At 37.6% G+C, this 25,460-nt stretch overlaps 1 protein-coding gene across 1 annotated transcript in view; it reads left to right on the top strand.

The window, feature by feature from the left end:
• The first annotated feature begins 3,801 nt into the window (after positions 1-3,801).
• The window catches only part of LOC149820594 (mediator of RNA polymerase II transcription subunit 15a-like), a 38,697-nt gene continuing 17,038 nt past the window's right edge, over positions 3,802-25,460 (top strand). Inside the window, exons 1-7 of the mRNA XM_089983301.1 lie at positions 3,802-4,033; positions 4,611-4,722; positions 6,392-6,506; positions 6,647-8,125; positions 19,945-20,015; positions 22,804-22,878; positions 22,999-24,414. Coding sequence (XP_089839427.1) covers positions 3,927-4,033; positions 4,611-4,722; positions 6,392-6,506; positions 6,647-8,125; positions 19,945-20,015; positions 22,804-22,878; positions 22,999-24,414 — 3,375 coding nt within the window. The 5' untranslated portion in view covers positions 3,802-3,926. The remainder of the gene's footprint in view (positions 4,034-4,610; positions 4,723-6,391; positions 6,507-6,646; positions 8,126-19,944; positions 20,016-22,803; positions 22,879-22,998; positions 24,415-25,460) is intronic.

Genomic DNA, 25,460 nt, shown 5'->3' with positions numbered 1-25,460 from the left:
TGGATCAAAGCATGGGCCCCATGCCTCGGTCCTCCCCAGAGATCTGAGGTAATAAAATTTACCCTTAAAAAGGTGTGTTTGGATTCAAAGAATTTAGTGGAATTGGATCCCACTAGTTACTTTGACATCTTCCAATCCCAACGAGAAATTTAGTGGAATTAGATTCTAATTCCATAATTCTGAAAAAGCACCTTTAAACAAAGACTAATTAATGGTACTTCTGAACGAATGCTTCTACAACATTTATAAAATGGGATAAATTCTGACACTGCACATACTTGAGCAAATTGCAAAATTCGATTCCCAATTTTGGTGTCTCCTCCTTTATTAATTTGCCAAAATGGCTTGGGACACCCTGAAATGAGGCTCTTTTTTTTTTTTTTTAAGATATAAATGTGATGCATAGAAAGTAGGATATCAATGGGTCGGGTTTGACCTGAACCTGACACGAATCAAGGTCTGATGATAAAGAGGGAGGTTCGATTAGAATCCGGGTCAGACTGAAAGACTTTGACTAGTATATGAAGCATGAAGCTAGGTGTGGCTTGTGATATGTCATACCAGATCGGGGTCCGACCCGAGTTCGGACTAAGACCTGTGAATTTTCAATCTAAAAAGATAAAAGCATTATTTTATTAAGTATGAACTGAGTCTGGTTCATGTAATTCTTATAAGATCCGAGTATGGTTTTTAAATGTGGGCACGATACCAACACATCAAAGTCAGATATGAGTTTAAACCCACTGAATCTGAATCTGGTCCGACCCATTGACACCACTAATTGAAACATCACATTAGGGGTGTAACTGGGCCGGGTATACCTGACCCGATGTCCAGAATCAATTATACTGGACCCGAACCAATATTGGTGGACCTGTGGGTTTGGGTCGATCGAGTCTAAAATATACCTGTAGTGAAAATGGGTTGGGTCTTGGGTATTTTAAATAATGATCCGAACCTGAATGGACCCAGACCAAATATACACCGGAACTCAAACCAACCCGTACCTGACCCGACTGTATACCTGAACTGATCCATAGCCGAACCCACTTCATACCCGATCCATCTAAAAGTTTCTAATAAGTAAATATTATATATTCAATTAAACATTTAGAAATGTTGATAAACTTAACATTAATATCCAATGCATTTTAGTAATTTAAACTTTAATTCATTTTTTTATATACTTCCCATTGCCGTTTTGTCCAGAAAATTGTTGGATTCAAGTGAATCCCATAATAATACTCGAGTTGAATTTGATATGATGTATCTTTGTTTTGTTTTGTTTCAATTTAAAATGTTTGGTTGGGGTTGATGTATTCTTTTTATGTTCAGATTTTGACATTATTTAGAATAAATATTAAGCTTCTATTTTGTTAGCATATAATATTCTTAATATACAATTGATTTCATTATTTAATTTACTTTTTTATTGATGTATAATTAGGTTTAGAATACCGATCATATCAAGACCTGAGCTGAAACTTGAACATGTTAAGATCCGAACCATTAAAGCCCAAACCAGTTAAATTATGAGTACTTTTTTCAGCCATACTTAGACCCAAACCTGACCCGAATCAGAATGGGTCTACTAGCCGGTCATACCCGACCCGATGCATACTTGAACCCATTAACTCATATGGGTCCACAGTTCCTGTCTGTACCCAAACCTGAATTAGATTGAGTTGGGTTTGTGTTTTATTTTTAGACCCGATTCAGAATCGAGTTTGATAAGACCCAAACTGAACCCGACCCGGTTACACCCCTGCATCCCATAAATGAGTCCTCTCCGTCATTCATTACTTCAAAACTATAGTCACTTAAAAGTTTCTATAAAGCTTGTAAGCTCATCACACTTTTTTAATGATTCCAAAGCTATATGAGAAGCTTGTTTTCCTCAATATGAAATGAAACAGACTTATAATGAGTTTTTTTTTTTTTTTAATATTTATCTCGAATCATAAAGCCAGCTTATGCTGAATATTTTTGAGCAAAATACTTAAAGATATATCTAAGCAAAAACACATTTGATCTACTTATTTTACTTCTATCATGGCCTCTAGCTCAGTTTCTCTTGCACTTTCTAAACGCTTATACTTTATGCCCTGTTTGGAAGAAAGAAAAAATCTCATAAGAAAAGAAAAGTTTGCCTAAGAGAAGTTTTGATATGATAAAATTTTCAAATAAAAAAAAATTCTCTTGTTTGTGTAAGAATGAGAGAGAAACCTGAAAAAATGGTAGTACTCTCAAAAACATCAAACATCCTCATTTCCTGCCTTTCCGTTGACAAAAACCTGGTAAGATTCCGACCACGATTTCCTTGTCGAGAGTAATGACCACTGTCTGAGTTTGCTGGTGCTGGAGGATGATGGCTCAACAAACTGTACCACGGCCAGATTGGCGATGGATGTCGTCTTGCCGAGCTTCTTCTTCTTCTCTGCCGAAAAGCAGCCACCTAACAGGCTGAGATTGAGTTCGAGGTTTCCCGTGTCTTCTTTCTCCGGTGCCGGAGCATCCCCCTTCCGGCCATACGATGGTGGTGGGTGGGACGGACACATGAGCCATCAGACAGTGGTGGGGAACACAAAATTTTCGAAAAATTCCGCCAACCCCTGGTTGAAAGAATTTTTTTTATTTTATAAAAAAATTATATTTTTTAAAAAAGTTTTTGCTTGAAACATTTTCTCTAGTTTGGAACGATTGAAACTGACGGACGCATAAGCCATCGAACAGTTTATGGGTGAGACGTACTCATAAGCCAGGGTGGAAGGCAAAAGTTTTAAGACTTTTTTTTTTTGGTTAACCACTAGTTTCTTGTTTAATGCTTAACGCATCGTCTTTCACACCCACTTTTGGTAATTATGATCTAAGGTATAGTTACCGATCTCAATGATATTTGAAAATATTATGTATTTATCGATATTTTATCGAGATTTCAAAATAGTTCAATAGAGCATAAACTATTGCGATATTGACATGATATTTTATAGAGTATCTAAAAGATTATTTGTATATATTTTAAGTGGATTTTATATTTTATGTTTATTTTATATTTTAAAAACTTTTTAATTGTTTCTTTGCATTCTTGCACCAAAAAATACAATAAACCTGTTACTTATTATTATTTATATTTTAAATTTTTTGATATTTTTATAAAATATTCTCAAAAAATAGACTTTTGAAAAAACTCCCAAAAAAACTTTGCCGAGAAAGCTGTTGGTGACTATGTATAACACAAATAAGAAACTCCATAATTCTCTCACAATCCAAAGAAAGTGGTGGTTTGTCCAAGTGGGGATTTAACTACTAACTAACTTGAGAGAACTCACCAATTTGAAAATTACAAAAATAAATTTAAAAGAAAGTGTGACCCAGTTCGGAGACCCTCCGATCCGAGTTCTGGTTCTTTGTTCCAGTCAAAGTCGTTTGGATCGATCACATGGTGACAAACGAATATTTAGAAGCAGAACCGAAGATATCCAAATCCCCATGTCAGCAAGAGTGTGTTTTTTCATTAACACCAACTCTCTCTCTCTCTCTCTCTCTCTCTCTCTTATAATTTGGGTATCTTCCTAAATTTCCACCCAACCTCTTTGAAGTCTAATCAGAAGCTCCATCCCCATCCTCTATTTCTTCACTTCTTCTATTCATCGCCTTCATCATCGCTATCACGGTTTTGAGGTTCCTCTTTCGCATCTGATACTCTCTCCTTTCTCTGAGAGAGAGAGGGGAGAGAGAATTGGGGATTTGGAGTTTCCCCAGATTGGTTTTTGGTTTCCTTTTCTTCTTGTTGTTGGTTTTCCTTCCGTGCAGATTGGAAGGAGAAAAAAAAGGGAGAATTGAAGGTTTCTTGTTTTGTTTTTTGCTGTTTTTCCCTTGTCCTTTTTGTTGGTAGCCTTTTTTTTTTTTCTTTTTGGGTGTAAATTATGGACGGGAATAATTGGAGGCCGGCTCAAGGAGATCCAGGGATGGCGTCGAGCGATTGGAGGTCGGAGCTCTCGGCGGAGTCGCGGCAGACGATCGTGAATAAGATGTAAAGAAAAATTGGGTTCCTTTAGATTTAATTATCTACTTTTTTTTGGTAGAGGTGATCTTTTCAATTTTCCGGAAAAGAAGGGATTTCTGAGGTTTTTTAATTCAGTGATTTGGAGAATTATGAGAAAATATTTTTTGTTATGAGATTTTTTTCTGTTCTTTTTTTTCTCCTGAACTATTTTGGGAGCGGAATTGTTTTTTTTTTTTAATATTTTTGTTTGATAGGTAATATAGGATTTCTACAATCTACACCATGAAAAATTTTCATACTTGTTTATTCTAAATTAGCAATGCATTCAGAAATTGTGGGTGACTCTTAATTTTGAGGATGGAAGAAAGAAATGAATTGCTGGTGATCTGTTAGGTTTAATTTGGTTTTTCCTTCCAGTATTGGTTATAAGAGGATCGGTTCGCCTATTGGTTTACTGAACTTCGGATTGTTTGTTTTGTTAATCTGTGGTGGTTTCGAATTTTGCAAAATAGCAAACGAAATGAGGGTGCTTCTCTGGTTATGGTGTTTTATTTTTCCCCCGCCGTACACCAGACAAATAACTAGGCGTGTTTGCTTTGTATAGAATGGAGACACTCAAAAAACACTTGCCAATCTCTGGTCCTGAGGGAGTTGCTGAACTTAGCAAAATTGCCGTAAGGTTTGAAGAAAAAATCTATACTGCTGCGACGAGTCAGGTCCGTGATAAATCTTCTTTTTCCTCTCTGCCAACAATATATGTTTGTTTGTCAACAGTTTCTTTTATCTGCTCCAAAATTGTTCTCGTCTCGGGTTCTGTTTTACTTTGATCAAACTAGTCCATCAGACCATGCTGGATATATTTGCTTTCAAGTCTGGAAATATTAATGCGCATCGAGGGTTGTTTGGATCACTGTCACCTCGGCGACATTTTGAAAATATCGTGAGAAATACTGATATTTTAAGGTAGCCGATATTAAAGGTAATATCTTGCGATATTTTCAAACTATCGATCACCATAATATTACAATATTTTTGGGATTTTTTTTTTAAAGTTTGCATTTCCTATTTTTTTGTTTCTTTTATATTTCAAAACCTTTAAAAAATGGTACTTTATATTTTTAGAAGAAAAATAATGCAAAACTTATTATTTTCTTAGCTTTTTTGTTGTTATTTATATTTTTTTCAATTTTTTAATCTCCCGAGATATTCCCGAGATTTATCAACTTTTGAAAATCCCTCAGAGAAATACCCTGGCCGAGAAATTACATTTAACGATACAAGTGACTATGGTTTGGATGCGTTCGCTATTCTGGATAAGTGGGTGCATACAAGCACTCATTGAAGGAAGCATTATTTTTCATAGAAAGGATGGAGGGAATCTGCATGTTAGTTCATCTGCCAAATGGGTCCAATTTGCATATTTTGAGCACCCCCACCCTTTTTTCGAGAAAGCATATTTTATGACTCGATCATCTGTGGCATTGCTTTGTATTTCTTGTCTGACTAAGCCATTAGAAGGCATGCTTTCTGAAGTGGCCTGGTGCTTGACAAAGACTTTCATCTTTGATTTACTTAGATGAAAACGGTTTTGTTTCTGATAAGAGCTTTTAGGTTATTTGCTCAGCGAAAATACATAGAGGATATGATCTGATTTATTTTTTGCATCCCTTTCTCTCTATTCTTTGAAGTAGTTCTTGTAATGGTATTACAAGTCTAGGTGAAGTAGCCACATAATAGACTACGGAATTTTGTAGTTAGATATATGATTTGGCCAACATAGCATCAAACATGATTGAACCAAGTGTGTAGTAAGGTCGAGCTGGGAACATGCCTGGTGTTCGACCAAAAGCACATCCAAGGCAAAGACTCATGGGATTTAGAAAGACCAGATATTTCTTAACTAACTCCACTGAGTAAACCTGAGATGTGCTCCGGGTCGGCTACATAATTGGCATTTAACCATCAAGGAGTCTATGATAAGCTTGGACTTTGGCGAAACTTCATACTGCTGCCGTATTAATTTATCTGTTTTATATCTCATTTCCGTACATCCCTTTTATGAATTTTTTATATCGGTCCAATCTTTTTCATTTTAGACCTTGTCATGTACATATGTACTCCCAATATGGCTGTGGTTACCAGGCAGATCACGTTGTATTGTTCTCTGTTTCTCTTTTAGTATCTTCCTTGGTGTGTGCATATTTGGGGTCTTTTTCTTTTTTAAGGCATATCAAATGCCATGTTGAAATTGAGGAGGACAATTTCTTTGAGCTATTTCACTTGTAGATTACTTAAATACTTAGAACATCAAATTTTAGATAATTGAATTCATAGGGACTTTGAAATAATGTTCTTCACATATAATCTGTAATGTTATTTCCTCAGCCGGATTATCTGCGGAAGATATCTCTTAAAATGCTCACTATGGAATCAAAATCTACCAATGCAAATCCATTGGCATCAAACTCTGCTGCTGGAAGCCAAAGTCCACAAGATCCAGGTACCTACTCACCAAAGTAATAATGTCTTTTCATCAATATTGTGCTTCAGAAGCTAAAAATGGCTTTTAGATTAAGCCTTCAGTATTTAAATATATCTATGTATATATTAAGACACTCCTATCTGTTTTTATTTTAATAGCACTGCACAGTATGCTGCAAGTGCGGAACCAAGGACAAAGTTTGCCTATTCCCTTACCTAATCAGTCTCAAGCACGACAGCAGATTTTCCCCCAGAATGTTCAGAATTCGGTCACATCTGGCACTATACAAAGTGCTTCAAATTTGCCCCCTGCATTATCTTCCATGTCAGGAATAACTCAGACCAGCTTATCCAGTGTTGCAAGCCAGAACTCTACTTTGCAGAGTATGTCTGGTATTTCACAGAGCTCTGTAAATGATGCTATGGGACAGGGTGTTACACAAAATATCTTTTCGAATTCCCAGAGGCAAATCCAAGTAAGGCAGCATCCACAGCAGGTTGGTCCTCAACAGCATCAGCAACAACCACAAAATCAATCACAGATTCTTTACCAGCAGCAGATGCAGCAACAAATGTTGAAACAGAAATTTCAACAACAGGGCAATATTCAGCCCTCTCTCTTACAGCAGTCTCACATGCAACAACAGCAATCATTGTTGCAGCCAACCCAATTGCAAACCCCACAACAGTCTCTTATTCAGACATCTCAACAGCCTTCACTGCAGCCTAGCCAGCCATCCCTTCAGCAGCTACAGGCTTCTGTAATGCCAACAACTCAACAGTCTAGCCTCCAAAGCCTCCAACATACCCAACAATCATCTTTACAACAGTCTGTTCTACCAGTTCTGCAGCAACATCAGCAGTTAGTCCTCAGACGACAGCAACAACAACAACAACAACAACAACAACAACAACAACAACAACAACAACAACAATCTACTGTACAGCAGCAGCCATCTGTTATTCATCAACAGCAGCCTCAAATCAATCAGGAACCCATGCTGCCATCACAACAACAGCAGAAACTGATGAGCCAAACAAGTTCTTCAAGCATGCAGCAGAATCAGAAATTGGGACAACAAAACACTTTGTCAGATATGCAGCAGCAACATCTTCAGCAACAGCAGCAGAGGATGTTCAATCAGCAGAACCTTTCGAACTTGCAGCAGCAGCAACAGTTGCTGGGTCAGCAGGGAAATATTCCAAATATGCATCAACAGCCACAACAATTGGGCCAACAGAGTGTTTCAGGATTGCAGCAACAGCAACAATTACTGGGGCCACAATCTAACATTTCTAACCTGCAGCGACACTCACATCCAATTCATCAGCTTCTTCAACAGGCCAAATCTTCAGTTCAGCATCAACAACCTCAGCAGGCATCATCAGTATTGTTGCAACAGCAGGCTCAGCAGCCACAGGCACAGCCATCGCAGCAGCAACTAATGCCTCAGCTTCAGTCTCAGCCTACACAAGTGCAACAACAGCAGATGACATTGCAGCAACAGTCAAATTCTTTACAAAGAGAGCTCCAACAAAGAATTCAAACATCAGGTGGCCTATTGCAAGCACAGAGTGCAGTGGAGCAGCAGAAACCAGTGTTTCAGCCACAAAGAGGGTTAGGGGAAGCCTCTTCAAGTAAGTGTTAAAATGTAAACTGTAATATATATATATATATATTATTTAATATTATTATATTTTCTTTTATTATTTTCTTTTTCTATTTTTCTTTATTTTCCTTTTTAGCATCTAGTTCAATAGAAACTAGATATTTGATCCAGTCAAGTTCCTGTTGGAACTTGACTGTGCAAATAGCTGTTGGACTGTAGTCCAACAGCTATAATAATAAATGCTGTTGGACTGTAGTCCAAGAGCTATATTAAGAGACGTTGGACTTCCAACGTCTCTTTTGGAGAGCTCAAAATGAGCTCTCCTCTCTCTTCCACTTTTTTGTATATATAGGGGTGAACCCCTTCAATGTAAATAACTATGCTTCTTAAGCATTTTGTTCATGAATAAAGTATTATTTATTTTTCAAGTGTTCTTCCTTTTATACCCTTTCAAGGGTCATGCTTGTAGTGTCTCCAATAGACACTTTTTTGTGAGTTATTCGTGCATTTGTTGAAGACCACCATTTCATTACATGGTATCAGAGCTACGAAATCCTTAGATCTTGAAGTGCTTCCGCCTCGATTTCCGTGCCACATTTACAAAAGGTGTTTCATCACCTTGTTCTTGGCTCAAGAAGATTTGTTTGAAGAAAGGCGAACTTGTGCTACAAAAAAAATTGGTTTTGTATCCTCTCTTATTCCTTTGTCTACTCTTTTTCTTTTCTTTTTATTTTTTTCTCTCTCTCCTATTTATTCATCTCTTACCCTTATAAAAGATGGATGACAATGATAAGATCACCATCATGTTAAATATGTATATGTAAATGAATATATTTCTGTACTGTATTGTACCACTTGTACAGCATACTGTACTGTATTGTACTACTGTACTGTATTGTACTGTATTGTACAGCATACTGTACTGTATTGTACTATTGTACTGTATTGTACTGTATTGTACAACATACTGTACTGTATTGTACCACTCGTACAACATATAAATATCAATGGAAAGGGGAGAAGATATCATTGCCGCCCAACATTTTTTTTTCTCTCTTCCCTCTTACCTCTCTCTCTATCTCTTGCTACGATAGTAAGGTGACTCCCACATCTGATTTCTCACATGGTATCAAAGCCAAGGGCGTGGTAATCACGATCATCTGGAAGGCCCCTAAGGACCTTGACGTGCGTTTTTGGGCGTTCTCAAGGAAAGTGTTTTTTTTTTTTTCATCTTTTCTCTGTTGTTTCTCCGTTGAATCAATATATTTCGACGTCGTTTCTTCATTTCCTCATATCGTGCATCTTTTCCTTCTTACATATTCTGTTATCCCCAATTTTATCAACCCTAATTTCTGTTTTCCCCAAATTTGGGAACCCTCATTTCTCAAAAGTGCCTCTTTTCTCAAACTTCTTGTGATTTCTTATCTATTTCTTGCAATATAGTTGATAAATCGTACATTCTGCACGATTAACTAAAAAATCGTGATTTCCAAAACTCAAAAATTTCTGTCCGTACGGTTCTGTCCGTACAACCTACGAATTTCTGTCGTGCTGTTTGATTCATCTTTGATCTTCTTCCTTATGGATTCTAAAATCAGCCCCGGATTTCTTTCTCAACTTGTTTCTCACAAATTAACTCATGATAACTACTTACTTTGGAAACGCCAAATTCTGCCGTTTATCCGAAGTCATGGTCTTTCCGGGCATCTGGATGGGGGATCACCCGCCCCACCTATGACTATTACGCAAGAGGTAACTGGTAATGATGGGAAGGTGAGTTGCATTGCTATTCCAAATCCTGCGTATGATGTTTGGTTTCAGAAGGACCAATCTGTGGTTGCCTATTTGACTGCCACGTTATCTGATCGTATATTACAAACTATCTCTGACCATTTTACTGCTGCAGAACTATGGAGACATCTTGCTCACTCTTATTCACAGGTTTCTGAATCACGTGCACTTCAACTGAAATGGCAGTTCCAATCTATGCGAAAGGGAACTAAGACCATTACTGAATTTCTAGGGGATATCAAAATTATCATTGATCAGTTGGCCGCTATTGGATATCTTGTTTCTGACAGAGATGTTGTTCAGCAGGTATTGGGAAGCCTTGGGCCCCAATATCGTATGTTTTGCACTGCATTACAGGTTGCCTCTACATTTCCATGCTTTGAGGATTTACAGGCCAAACTCCTACAGTATGAAGTTAGTTTGACTCAAGATCATCTTATTGATGATCCTCATCCTGTCATGTTTACATCTGGGTCTACTTCATTTCGTCCACCTGCTGCTCATATGGGCCGTGGAGGACTCCTTCCTACTCCTACTGCTCCACCTGCCACTAGAGGTACCCGTGTCCCTACTTGCTTCCATTGCAACAAGCGTGGCCATGTGAAAGCAGATTGTTGGCACAACCCACAGAATCGCAACAAGGCAGGGAGGCCAGGACCAAGAGCTGGACAGATGAATGTTAGACAGTTTCAGGGGCAGCCGCAGGGAAATTTTCGAGCACATCAGGGTACTGATCAGGGACAGAGTGCAGGGTTGCCACATGATGTGCAACAAATTCTGATGACTGCATTTAACAACATGAATTTGCGTCAGAATAATGATGGAGTTTGGTATATTGATTCTGGAGCAGCCGCACATGTTACTTCTGATGCAGGTAAACTTTCCAACATGGTTCCTTATATTGGCACTGGCACTATTGTCACGGGAGATGGTTCCCACCACCCTATTTCTCATACTGGAAATGCATCTCTCTCTTTGTCACAATCTACACTACCATTGAAAAATGTCTTACTCACTCCTGCCATTGAGAAAAACATTTTATCTGTTTCTAAATTGGTTGATAAAACAAATTCATCCATGGAATTTACTCCGTCTTCTGTTTGTCTTAAGGACCTTCGAACCAAGAAGATGCTCGCTAAGGGTGAACGACGCGGAAACATGTACGTCTTCGAAGCAGCCCCCGGGACTTTGAAGACGTCATCTACCGTGTCTCCATCTTTTCCTGCTTATTTGAGTCAGTCTTCTTCTGTTATGCAATGTAATAAGCCAGTTTCTTGGCATCGTCGGTTAGGTCATTGTAGTCAAGGGTTCCTTGACAAATTGTCTTCTCAGGGTTTTATTCTCAAAGTCAAATTAGATCATAAGTGTCCTAGTTGTAATGTCTGCAAGAGTCATGTACTTCCCTTTCAAAGTATCAATAAAAGAGCTTCCAAGCCATTTGAAATTATTCACTCTGATGTTTGGGGCCCAGCTCCTGTTTCATCTCTATCTGGCTCTCGTTATTATGTGTTATTTCTTGACTCTTTCACTCGTTACACTTGGATTTACTTTATGAAATCTAAATCTGAAGTGTTCAAACTTTTCAAACAATTCCATGCTCTTGTTCAGAATCTTTTCAATTCAAATATCACATATTTCCAGTGTGATGGTGGTGGAGAATACATATCTCATGATTTTAGTGAATATTTAAAGGACCATGGCATCACACGTAACTCCTCTTGTCCTTACACTCCACAACAGAATGGAGTAGCAGAACGTAAGCATCGTCATATTGTTGAAACCGCGTTAAGTATGATGCACAATATTGATATTTCTTTCTCTCTTTGGACTGAGGCCTTTCACACTGCAGTGCATATCATTAACAGGTTGCCTATGGAATTATTAGGAGATCAGTCTCCTTATTATTTGCTTCACGGTTCTCACCCTTCTTATGATGATTTGCATGCTTTCGGATGCATTTGTTATGTCCATGTGGATCATTCTTTACGTAACAAGTTTCAGGACAGAGCAGTTCAGTGCAGATTTCTGGGATATGCCGATGGGTATAAAGGATATAGATGTTATGATCCTATTTTGGGTAAGATTAAGGTGTCTAGAAATGTTGTTTTTGATGATGACCATTTCAGCACTTGTGATACTTCTCAGGTATATGAGCAAACTACTTATGATCCATGGCTTTGTGATACTTTGCTATATGACTCTATCAGAGATCCTGTTGTTGATGAACCAATTCAGTTTGAAGTAGACAACTCCATCATCCAGGATGCACCTTCACGGTTTTCAGGTTTGGTTTATGCCCGTCGAGGAGCCCCTTCAACTCCATCTCACGAGGCTCCCCCTCTTCGACGATCCACACGTGAAAGGCATCCTATCCATCGTTGGGTTAGTTACAACAATTTTTCTCTTGACTTTCAGTTGTTTCTAACCAATGTGGCCAAAGAGAAAGAGCCGTCTACTTTCCATCAGGCAGCCCATTCTCGAGCTTGGGTTGAAGCTATGAACGAAGAAATGGCAGCACTTCATGAATGTCATACATGGGATATTGTTCCTCGACCTGTTGATAGAAATGTTGTTGGTTCCAAATGGGTTTACAAGATCAAGCGTAAACCAGATGGTAGCATTGAAAGATATAAAGCTCGCCTTGTTGCACGCGGATTCACACAACAATATGGGCAAGATTATGAGGAAACTTTTAGCCCTGTTGTCAAAATTGGCACCATTCGTGTGATCCTCACTTTGGCACTTCAGCATGGTTGGTCTCTTAGCCAGTTGAATGTCAAGAATGCGTTCCTACATGGGGACTTGAAGGAAGAGGTGTATATGGAGCAACCTCCTGGATATAGTGAACATGATGCGGCTACATGGGTTTGTAAATTGAGAAGGTCTCTTTATGGTTTAAAACAGGCATCTCGGTCTTGGTTTGAGAGTTTCTCCATGGAAATTCAGCAGCATGGCTTTTCTAAGAGTATACTTGATCATTCTTTATTTATGTATAAGAATGATCATGTTACTACTTGGGTTCTTATATATGTTGATGACATCATTATCACTGGGAGTGATGATGCACATATTGCCTTGGTCAAGTCTTTACTCATGGCCAAATTCAAGATGAAGGACTTAGGCCCATTGCGATACTTCTTGGGAGTTGAAGTCGATAGACAAGATGATCGACTCACTCTAAGTCAACACAAGTATACTCTTGACATTCTTCACACCACTGGTATGATTAATTGTAAACCTCTCAGCACCCCATCTGTCTTAAATCATAAGTTTAGTGCAAAAGAAGGCCAATTATATCATGATTCCACTTTATATCGCCGCATTGTTGGTATGTTGCAATATCTTACATTTACAAGACCTGACATTGCTTATGCTGTAAATCAAGCATCTCAGTTTATGCATGCTCCCACTGATTGTCATATGGAATGTATTAAGCGTATTCTCAGATATCTGAAAGGGACTATTGGAGATGGATTGCTCTATCACAAAGATGAAAGCTTCACTACAGGACACCGTTTACTTACATATTGTGATGCAGATTGGGGTGGGGACCCTGATGAGCGTAGGTCGGTTTCAGGATATTGTGTTTTTATTGGCCCAAATATTGTCACTTGGAGTAGTAAGAAACAAAAGGCCATTGCTAAATCCAGCACTGAGGCAGAGTACAGGGCAATGGCAGCAGGGACAGCTGATGTCACTTGGGTACGGCATCTTCTTCAAGAGTTGAATGAACCTATCTCTTCCTCTCTGCTTTTATGTGATAATCAAAGTGCCATTAATATTTCTTTTAACCCTATTCATCATTGTCGCACGAAGCACATTGAGATTGATCAGCATTTTGTTAGACAAAAGATTGAAACAGAAGAAATTGAGGCTTCGTATGTCAGATCAGAAGACCAAGTAGCAGACATCTTCACCAAAGGATTGGTTAGTCATCAATTTTGGTTACTTAAGGGCAAGTTGAGCATGATTGAAGATCATCCTCAACTTGAGGGAGGCTGTTAAATATGTATATGTAAATGAATATATTTTTGTACTGTATTGTACCACTTGTACAACATATTGTACTGTATTGTACTACTGTACTGTATTGTACAGCATACTGTACTGTATTGTACTATTGTACTGTATTGTACTGTATTGTACAACATACTGTACTGTATTGTACTATTGTACTGTATTGTACCACTCGTACAACATATAAATATCAATGGAAAGGGGAGAAGATATCATTGCCGCCCAACATTTTTTTTTCTCTCTTCCCTCTTACCTCTCTCTCTATCTCTTGCTACGATAGTAAGGTGACTCCCACATCTGATTTCTCACACATCATTCCTATGAAGCTAAATGATACTAACTATGTAATGTGGGCTTCGATTATGAAGCACCACATTTGGGGAAAAGGTTTATGGGGTATAGTGGATGGTTCTGATTTGGAACCTAAACTATCTCTTACCAAGAAATAGGGTGATAAAGAGGTTCCTCTAACGGAAGAAGAGAAGAGTAAGGCGTTAGCCACTTATGAAAAGAAATGGAAAGAATGGAGGATAGGGCATGCAAAAATTATGTCATGGCTCATCAATAGCATAGACATTAAAAAATGCTCTAGTCTAGCTAAGTTTGAGCATGCCGATAAGGCTTGGGAATACCTCAAAAACATGTATTCCCTTAAAGATATTGCACATGTATGCAATTTACAAGATAAAGTTCGGACAATGACTCAAAAAGATAAAACTATTCGAGAATATTATAATGAGTTGTCCGAACTTTGGGAAGAGTTGGCTCTTCTTGAGCCCAAATGGCATTGTGCCGAAGATATCGAGCTTCGCCAAAAGCAACTCGATATGAAACATTTCTATCAATTTGTGAATGGTCTAAGGCCGGAGTTTGAATCCACCAAATCGGCCCTTTTACATCGTGGAAAAATTCCTTCTATTGTTGATACTATAGAAGAGCTCACTATGGAGGAAAATAGACTTAGAAAAAGTACTCCAAAAGTTGATGATGACTCCGTTTTAGCTGTATCTAGACCGGGGAATCATACTCGTACTTACAAGCTGCCTCATTTTGGAAGGCAAAACAACGACTTTGATAAAAGAAAAGTTATTTGTCATCATTGTCATGAACCGGGGCACTATAGGCCTCAATGTCCAAAGTTAAAAAGAAGAGAAGAAAAAAGAGTTGCATCTGTTGAATCCGAGTCAAAAGATCAAGATGCACCTGTGTCTATGGCTCAACTGATGGAAATCCTTCAACCTCTTCTCAAAGGGGTATCCTCCTCAACCGAAGCCTCAACTGGAGCGGCAGTTGCATCTTTCTCCGGTCCAGGTAACTTTCCTTGGCTTTTAGATTCTGGTGCTTCTTTTCATATGACCCCAAATGTTAATAGTCTATCCGAATGTCTTAAAAATAACTCAAGTGTGTCGAAGGTTTTTACAGCCGATGACACATCTCTTGAAGTAAAATGAATAGGATGTTTTGAAAATCTTCAAAAATCCAAAAGATTTTTTATCCCAGAAGTTAGATATATCCCTAAACTTAATTTGAATCTCTTATCTGTCTCGCAAATATCTGATTATGGATGTAATATCTTCTTCTCTTCTCATGGTTGTTGGGTACAGGATCGCCAGTCAGGGAAGCTGATTGGGGAAGGCCATAGAGAAGGAGGACTTTATTACATAGACTTTTTGGAATTACCCAAGAATGCATTTTGTTATAATATTCAGAAATTAGAATTGGATTTATGGCACAAAAGGCTTGGCCATCCTCATATGTCTAAAATTCAATATTTTCCAAGTTTGAAAAAATTTTGTAATTCTGAAAATTTTTCTTGTAAAGACTGCATTCTTGGCAAAATGAAAAGGTTACCATTTCTTAGTAGAACTTTTGTTTCCTCACGACCACTTGAGTTAATACATTCGGATGTTTGGGGCCCCGCACCAGTTATTTCCAAAGGTGGTTATACATATTATGTCATTTTTGTTGATGACTTTTCTAGACATACTTGGATTTATTTTCTTAAACATAAATCTGATGTCTTTGCTAACTTCCAAATATTTCATAAAATGGTTAAAAATAAGTTTCAAAATGATATTTCTGTTTTTCGCACTGATTCAGGGGGAGAATTTATGTCCAACGAATTCAAAGACTATCTCAATTTACATGGTATTACACATCAAAGATCATGTCCACACACTCCACAACAGAATGGCCTAGCCGAACGCAAACATCGGCACATTATGGAAACTACTAGGACATTGCTAATTGCAAATCAAGTTCCAAAAAGTTTTTGGGCTGAAGCGGTCCTAACTGCCACCTACCTCATTAATAGGATGCCATCTTCCTCATTAAAGAATACAACTCCAATAGAAAAGCTTGTTAATTTAACTCCAGATTATTCTAGATTAAGAGTCTTTGGATGCAAATGTTTTGTTTTCACCAACAGAAATGACAAACTCTCTCCTCGTGCAATCCCATGTGCCTTTTTAGGATATGCTGATAATAAAAAAGGCTACAGGTGTTTCGATTTTCAAAATGACAAATTATATGTGTCAAGAAATGTATCTTTTTTGGAAAAAGAAAGCTTCTTTGGATTTGAAAAATCCAAGGATGTCACTGAATACTCGTTTTTAATTGATCCAACTTCAAAATCCAATGAATGTGATGTTGGATGTGACCTTGACAATGATCAAAGTCCTATTGTTGTTGAAAATGATGATAATGAAGAGCAAATCCATAGGGATGTTAGTATACAATATTCAAGACGTCTGAAGTCTCACCTAAAAGAACGTCTAGAATCTCTAAACCTCCAGAAAAATTTGTGTCTTATAAATCTTTTTCACCCACGTATAGGGCCGCCATTACATTAATACAATCATATGTTGAACCATCATCCTATTCTCAAGCCAAAAATCATATAGAATGGATAGAAGCCATGAAAATAGAATTGGATGCACTAGAAAAGGCCAATACTTGGACGATACAAGATATCCCTCCGGGTAAGAAACCTATAGGTTGTAGGTGGGTATACAAAGTCAAAACCAAAAGTGATGGGACCCTGGAAAGATATAAGGCCCGTTTAGTAGCAAAAGGATATGCCCAAGAGTATGACATCGATTATGAAGAAACATTTGCTCTTGTGGCCCGTATGACCACTATTAGAACTTTAATAGCCTTGGCCTCCATTAGAACATGGCCTATCTTTCAATTAGATGTCAAAAATGCTTTCCTGAATGGGAATCTCGTTGAAGAAGTATACATGGAAGCCCCACCTGGTATTAGTATCCCTAAGGGTAAAACTCTTCGTCTAGAAAAAACTCTTTATGATCTTAAACAGGCTCCAAAAGCCTGGTATGACCGATTTAGTCATGTTATGCTTGATATTGGTTTTCAACCTTGTTTAACTGACACTGCTTTGTTTGTTAAGAAATCTGATGCTGGCATCATTATTCTTCTTCTCTATGTGGACGATATGATCATCACCGGAGGCGACAAACATGGAGTTGCAAATATCAAATCTCTTCTTAAAACTCACTTTGAAATGACTGACTTAGGTTTATTAAGATAGTTTTTAGGCATTGAAGTTGCTTATTCCCCTCAGGGGTATTTGATATCTCAATCTAAATTTGCTCTTGATATCGTTTCCAGGTCTGGAATTACAGATGATAAGAAAGTAGACACTCCAGAAGTTGTCAATGTTAAAATGAAAATTGATGATGGAGAACTTCTTGATGATCCTACTCCTTATAGACAGCTTGTTGGAGATCTTTCTTATCTTTTCATTACTAGGCCAGATATAACTCATGCGGTTCATACAGTCAGTCAGTTTCAGCATGCTCCCACCTCCGTGCACATGGGAGCAATTTTGCGTATTATTAGATACTTAAAATCCTCTCTTTCACGAGAACTCTTCTTGTCTGCTTCATCTTCATTAAATTTAATTGCATATACTGATGCTGACTGGGGAGGTGATCCCAATAATAGACACTCAACTACTGGTTTTTGTGTGTTCTTAGGTGAAACCTTAATTTCGTGGAGGTGCAAGAAGCAGCAGAAAGTCTCTCTTTCCTCCACCGAAGCTGAATACAGAGCCATGGCAACCACCACTAAGGAGGTTGTTTGGCTCAGACGATTGCTAGCGGATATGGGAGCTAAAGCAACGCAAGCTTCAAAGATGTGCTGTGACAACAAAAGTGCGATCTACATTGCAAGCAATCGGACATTCCATGAGCGCACTAAACACATTGAGATGGACTGTCACTATGTCAGAGAGGAATACTTACATGGAACCATTGATCTGCCATATGTTACATCAGAATATCAATTAGCAGACTTCTTCACCAAGCCTCTCGCTGCTCTCAGATTTTACTTCCTCTTAGACAAACTTTCGCTCATTGTACCGTAAGTTTGAGGGGGAGTGTTAAAATGTAAACTGTAATATATATATTATTTAATATTATTATATTTTCTTTTATTATTTTCTTTTTCTATTTTTCTTTATTTTCCTTTTTAGCATCTAGTTCAATAGAAACTAGATATTTGATCTAGTCAAGTTCCTGTTGGAACTTGACTGTGCAAATAGCTGTTGGACTGTAGTCCAACAACTATAATAAATGTTGTTGGACTATAGTCCAACAACTATAATAATAAATGTTGTTGGACTGTAGTCCAACAACTATATTAAGAGACGTTGGACTTCCAACGTCTCTTTTGGAGAGCTCAAAATGAGCTCTCCTCTCTCTTCCACTTTTTTGTATATATAGGGGTGAACCCCTTCAATGTAAATAACTATGCTTCTTAAGCATTTTGTTCATGAATATAAGTATTATTTATTTTTCAAGTGTTCTTCCTTTTATACCCTTTCAAGGGTCATGCTTGTAGTGTCTCCAATAGACACTTTTTTGTGAGTTATTCGTGCATTTGTTGAAGACCACCATTTCATTACAGTAAGTACTGTCAAACATTGTTGGGATCCATTGTTGTCTCATTTATGCCACCGCTGGAATTGTCTGTAATGGATGTTCATCGATTACTTCTTGTTGGAATTCTGAATACTAACATTTTGATGTCTAAGATTGCAAGATGAATGTTTAAAGAATGTGCATCTGGTATGATAGAGATCCCTTAGCATATCAAATTTACCCCTTTGCTCATGTGGTGGTATATTATGGCATATACATGTGATTATTTTTTATGTATAACTGCTTTACTAGTAATCAAATGACTTCGTGGTATATATTTATATGGAAGAATATATGGTGAAACAAAATAACACATTTGAAGGCCCCAATTTTGCAAACATGTCTGGTCTTTTAAAACAATGTATTAGGGCCTGTTTGGTTGGAGATTAGTCTGTTGAAGCACATTTTGAATAAAGCACATGCAGAAATTACCATATTTTATACTGTTTATCCATTTGATAGGTATCTTGACAGATCAATTATGTGAGTTATGTATTTTGTGTTAATCTTCCTTCTCAACCCTTCTTCATATTAGACTTCATAATATACAAGGTTTCTTGGGGTTTGTAATTTAAATTCCATAAATACCCTGATGGCCAGCAATATTGGACAACTTCCGGTGCCATTCACAACTAAATATGATAGAAAATAACAAAATGCTGGCATGTCCCGGCAGGTAGAAAGGCATATATGTCCCTGATGTCAAGACTAACATTTTAGAGGTAAAAGGCAAATGCAATTTTCTATGTTTAGGTTAAAGTGAATTATGCTTTTCCAGCTTGTATTTATTTTGGTCTTTTCTGATAACTCATAATTATGGGGGTTTATGTTTTCCCTTTGACAAGCACAGATATGATACCTTATATCATTGGTCCATGGATAAATAAATGTATATAAACTGATAATATATCTTACAAGTATGGGAGTCTGGTTGTTCTCCTGATGGCTAATCATCTACTTTTAGCCATATTGACTTCTTCGGGTGTCTAATGGAAATGCAGATATATAAGATACATATGCTTTATTAAACTGTGAAATCCTTCTGGGGGTGTGGGCAACCATTCATGTAACAATGTTTTACCCGTTTTTTTTCCAGCTTCAATAGAGTCAACAGCTCAGACACCACATTCAGCTACTGTTGATTGGCAAGAGGAGGTATTTCAGAAGGTATTATGTTATTTTTCATTTATTCATTACCTATTTTTGAGTAAGGCCTGCATGCTTTGATGCATGCATATTTTGAAAAAGAACATTTATCTGATAACGTTGCTATTTGTGTTTTAACTTTTAACTCAAAAACTGGGATTCAACAATTTATAAGGATTTGGGTCTATCTGGTAAGATTGGAACTTGGGTTAAAGTATACATCCAAAAGGGACATACTTATCTCGTTGGTCCTGGACTTCAACTGAATTTGATTATATATCCCCATTAGGACCTGAAACCTAACCTACTGATGGTATCTTAAGATTCACTACATTTGTTTTAAGAAACATGATGAAAGAGGATGAGAACAATTGGTGGTGTTTTGGGATCTGGGGAAGCAGATAGTGGGGTTTAGAATACTTGTTCACTATGATCAGGTCCTATTATGGAAATATTTGAAAATGGCAATTGATATTTGCAGTTGGATTGTAGGTAACATTATTTAAATAAAATTCTAATAATCAGAAAAAAATAATAAATGAATTTCAAGAAAAAGTGACACTGGAGATGGGGTTTGGAGTCTTTGGACAATAGAGAGTTTTGATGGGTTGGGTCTAGACTGGATCTTCTTTGTGGTTCGGTTGATCTTTTAACTATAATACTGATTTCCTTTAAGATAGATGTTGACTATATGGTACGGAATGTTGGGCTGCCAAGAGACATCATATTCAAAAAATGAGTGTAGCTGAGATGCGGATGCTTAGATGGATGTGTGGAAATACAATAAAAGATAAGATTCGGAACGAAGAGATACATAAGAAGGTAGGTGTTGCACCCATTGAAAATAAGATGCGAGAGAATCGTTTACGGTGGTTTGGACATATTCGGCGAAGGCCTAATGATGCTCCAGTTAGAAGGTTGGAGAAATGGGAAAATATATTAGTTAAAAGAGGTCGGGGTAGGCCTAGGAAGACTTGGATGGAGATGATAGGAAAGGATATGAATGCTTTGAACCTCACCGAGGACATGGCGTTGGATAGAAATGATTGGAGGAAAAGGATTCATGTGGAAGACCCAAAATGAATTTCTTTTTTGGTTCATATCGCTGACCCCAATTGTTTTGGGATGAAGGCGTAGTTGTTGTTGTTGTTGTTGATAGATGTTGACTTCATGAACGCTATATCCTTACCTTTCTGTATTTTGTTTTAATTGTACTGTGCATGGGTGCCATGATGCCGTTTGCATTCCTTATTAGACCCTGTTCTATCCAAGAGCCAAATTCAGTTTTATAACCATCTTTCCTTTAGAAGCTCCTGTCTCTCAAGTCTCAATTGAATCAACTAGCTGAATTAGCTTGTCTAATTCACCAGGTCCATAAACTTAAATAAAAATTTATTTGCGTATTATTATGAATATTCCCTATCACTTTTTCCTTATCCTTCTTGCAAGCCCAATTTCTCTTTCCATTTCTAACACAGGCATAATTTTGAGTTGCCTTCATGTTATATCTCGCTACCTCCCTCCCCTCCATGTATTTAATGGGTTTTCTCCTCCTTATAGTTGTGTTAACTTGGATCTCTCCTTGGTACAAATGTCTTTTCTTGTCTCAATAGAGTATGTTTTAATTATCTCAAAATCTATTGATTTTTATTCTATCATATTCAGGCATGAATTTCTGACATGTTTATCTGTTGTTTTGGTCATGTCTTGTTGCTGTTGGTAATTAATATTGAGATTACCGTATGCATCTTGAATGCATGTATCCTATATTCATTTTGTTTGTTACCTGGGGATCTATACATATGGATGTGCAAATGTTACTGTTTTCTCATAAAAACACCTCTCCGATTAGAGGGATGCTTATCCTATCTCACAGGTGTAACCTATTTCACACTTTGCTTATGCTGCCATTAATGTGCTAGTGATGTCCTCCCGCCATCACTTGATATGTAAGAGCCAAATTATCAAAATCTTAATATATCATAAACTTACATAATATTTCATTTGGAACTAGAACACCTACCTAGGGTTTTTCACTAATAGAAGATGGGTCCATGATTGTCTCATCTCTGAAAGAGGGCCTAGCATACTCATACTGATGGCCATTGTAGGTTGACCTTCCATGACTTAAAAACAAATATAGAGTTATGTTCTACCAAATTTTCTTTGGTTTCAACCATTCTAATGTTGCTGTAGGCATGAAAATCTGGAAGCTTTTTATGTGGCACACATTTCAAGCATGTTGTATTCAAGTGTTTCTTCTTGTTTTTTTTCTTTTACTGGTTCTTATAGGTGACTGTTGCATGTGTTGATTAGGTAAAAACCTAATTTATCATTATTTTTTCATTCTTTTATAATCTTTTCTTCAGTAATTACTATTTCTTTCATTTGTAATCTTATCTATAGTAATGCATAATATAAACATCACCAATCTTAGCCATGTTGACCACGTATTGGAAAGTTACAAAAAAAATGAACACATGAAGTGCTATTGAGAATAGTTGTAAGTACTCAAATACACTGGCAAATACAAGTATTACAACTATTTATAGTATATTTTGAGATGTCACTCAGTACACCTTATGATTGTATATTTTGAGATGTCACTCAGTACACCTTATGATTGGAGATTATTCATCTTTTTTTAATGTTCTGACCAGCCAATAGCATCATGAGAAAGCTCTCCATTCTCATTTATGGGTCACTGCTCACTATATATAATGTCCGTTTGATATCTGCTTCCTTCAGTTCTCTTGATTTACTCTGCAGATATATTGGTCATGAGGGTTCTAAATCGTTTACTCTGCAGATAAAAGCCTTGAAGGACATGTACTATAATGAACTTCATGATCTATATCAAAAGCTTAATATAAAATGCCAGCAGGTTTTTTCCTTGTTCTTCTCATTGACATTGATCTGCTAGGATCATATTCTTATCTTGGTTCAGTCACCCTTTTGTTTTGTTTTTTTCTGATGGTGTGAATGTGGCATTTATTTTCTGCAGCAAGATGCTCTTGGCCAGACGCCAATGCAGTCAGAACAAATGGAGAAGCTGCGATATTATAGGAATGCATTAAAAAATATTTTAACTTATTTGACTATTCAAAAAAATGGCATTGCACCAGGTCTCAAAGATAAGATAGGCATGTTTGAGAAGCAGATCGTCCATATCCTTAGTATACTAAAGGCCAGGAAATTTGCTCCAAATCAGCAAGGACAGCAACAACTTCTGCCACAATCTGGTGGCCAGTCACTTTCTGTGCATCAACCACAACCACAACCTCAAATCTCCCAGCTACAACAGCATGAGAGTCACAATAGCCAAATGCAATCAATGAATCTGCAGAACTCATTAACCTCAATGCAGTCAAGTGCTGTGACAGCCATGCAGGATGGAACCATGCCTTTAGGACAGCATATTGGAGTTCCATCATCTCAGCAAAACCTGCAGAATGTGCTGCAGCCTGGATCTCCTTTGGACACAACACAAACAAATAGTTTAGGATCTTTGCAGCAAGGTTCAATGAGTTATCTTCCACAGGGTGGTGCAGGCTCTTTGCTGCAAAATACTCTTATTGAATCCCAGAAAACTACTTTGAGCTCTTTGACACAAAATAATATAAATGCCTTGCAGCAACCCAGTGTTAGTACTCTTCAACCAAATGCTAACATGTTGCAACACCAGCAACAACTCAAACAACTGCAACAGCGCCAAATACAGCAACATATGATCCAGCAGCAACATAAGCAGCAGATGATGCAACAGCCACACTTGCAGCAACAATACCAGCAACAACAATTACAAATGCATCAAAAGCCGCAGCAGCCTGCACAACTTCAGGCTCACCAAATGACCCAGCTTCATCAGTTGAGTGATGTCAATGAGTTGAAGTTAAAACTTGGTGTTGGTCTTAAACCTGGGCTGCTTCAGCAGCAGCATTCAGTTGGTCAACGCCCAGTATATCAACAACTTAAGACTGGATCCTCCTTTCCTGTTTCCTCTCCTCAATTAATTCAAGCCATATCCCCTCAAATTTCACAGCATTCTTCACCACAGGTGGATCAACAAAGTTTACCAGTAGCCACATCTCTTCCAAAAGTTGGAACACCTCTGCAAGCAGCAAACTCACCTTTTGTCGTCTCTTCCCCTTCCACTCCTTTGGCCCCATCACCTTTACCAACAGACTCTGAAAAGCGTGGAACTTCACCTCTTTCAAACACAGGAAATATTGTGAGCCAACAGTCAACTACTTTATTAACACAAGCACAATCGCTTGCAATTGGTATGCTTGGAATATCAGCATCACCTTTGCTTGCAGAATTTACTACCCAGGATGGTCCGGGTGGTAATGCAGCAACTCTAGGTTCAAGTGGCAAGTCAAGCATAAATGAGAGGCCTTTGGATCGATTGATTAAAGCAGTAAGTGAAGTATTTGACCATTTCATTCTTGAATTCATAACTCAGAACCATAGCATTCACCTATACTTCATTTAAAAACACTTCATCATGCTCTTCTGACTTTATGAGGACATTCATGGGATTTTTCTTCTCCACCAATAATGTTGGTGCTGAGCACTTCATATTTATATTGTTTTCATGTAAAATCTTTCTGAATATCATGTTAACAATTGTATAAGAGTTTGATTTAATAAGTTCTGCCATAGGGCCTATAACTGGCCATCATCTTTGATTTAGTGTAGAACATTTAATTTACAGCTTATGTTCTTTTACCATGATGAAGTTGGGTTATTCTTTGATGTGTTATATTCATCAGTTATTCAATCAATTCTGATTGCATAATCATCCAGTAGAATTTGGTAGATTGAGGTCTTCATTAGCTAATAGGTTTCTTGCTTATCTGTTTCTTTTTCCATCCTTTTTGCCCCTTTTTCTTAAAAAAGGCAGAAAAAACAATATTGATTAATTTTCCATTAGGAGGTTGCTTATAATTGAGAATGCTGAAGCCTCTGCTAATCAATCGTCATAATAACAAAACTTTGATGGCGTGAAACTAAAATGAGTTGAATTAAAACCACATAGGGAAATCCATAAAAATCCCATGCATCATGGTGGCTATTTGGTTGGAGGTTACAGTAATTTGGATTCTGCTGCTTTATCATGTAAACCACAAGGGCTCCATGAAACGGGCTAGGTGGATCGACTTAAGGTGTTCAAGTTGAAGGACGTTGTGAGCTTGATACCCGGGTGCCCATTCTTTGCCACAAGGCCGAAGCCAACAGGAAACTATCCTTGGGAGTCAGAGGGTAGTACTCGTCAGTTTTACACCATGGACACTGAACAGGGCCACGGTCAACGTGGCACCTCTTGGTCCATAACGGGACTTCCGAACCAAACCAGTGGTTTCTCCTCGTTATTCAAAAAAGCGTCCTTTGGTTCTTTCCCTTTTCTCATAATCACATGAAACCTTATTGGTTGGGTAGTATTTCTATGAGGAGAGAAGGGCA

Source organism: Nuphar pumila, chromosome 12 (genome assembly GCF_984573655.1).
Source record: "Nuphar pumila chromosome 12, dmNupPumi1.hap1.1, whole genome shotgun sequence".
In the NCBI taxonomy this organism is placed as follows: domain Eukaryota; kingdom Viridiplantae; phylum Streptophyta; class Magnoliopsida; order Nymphaeales; family Nymphaeaceae; genus Nuphar; species Nuphar pumila.
This window is presented reverse-complemented; position numbering and strand designations above follow the sequence as displayed.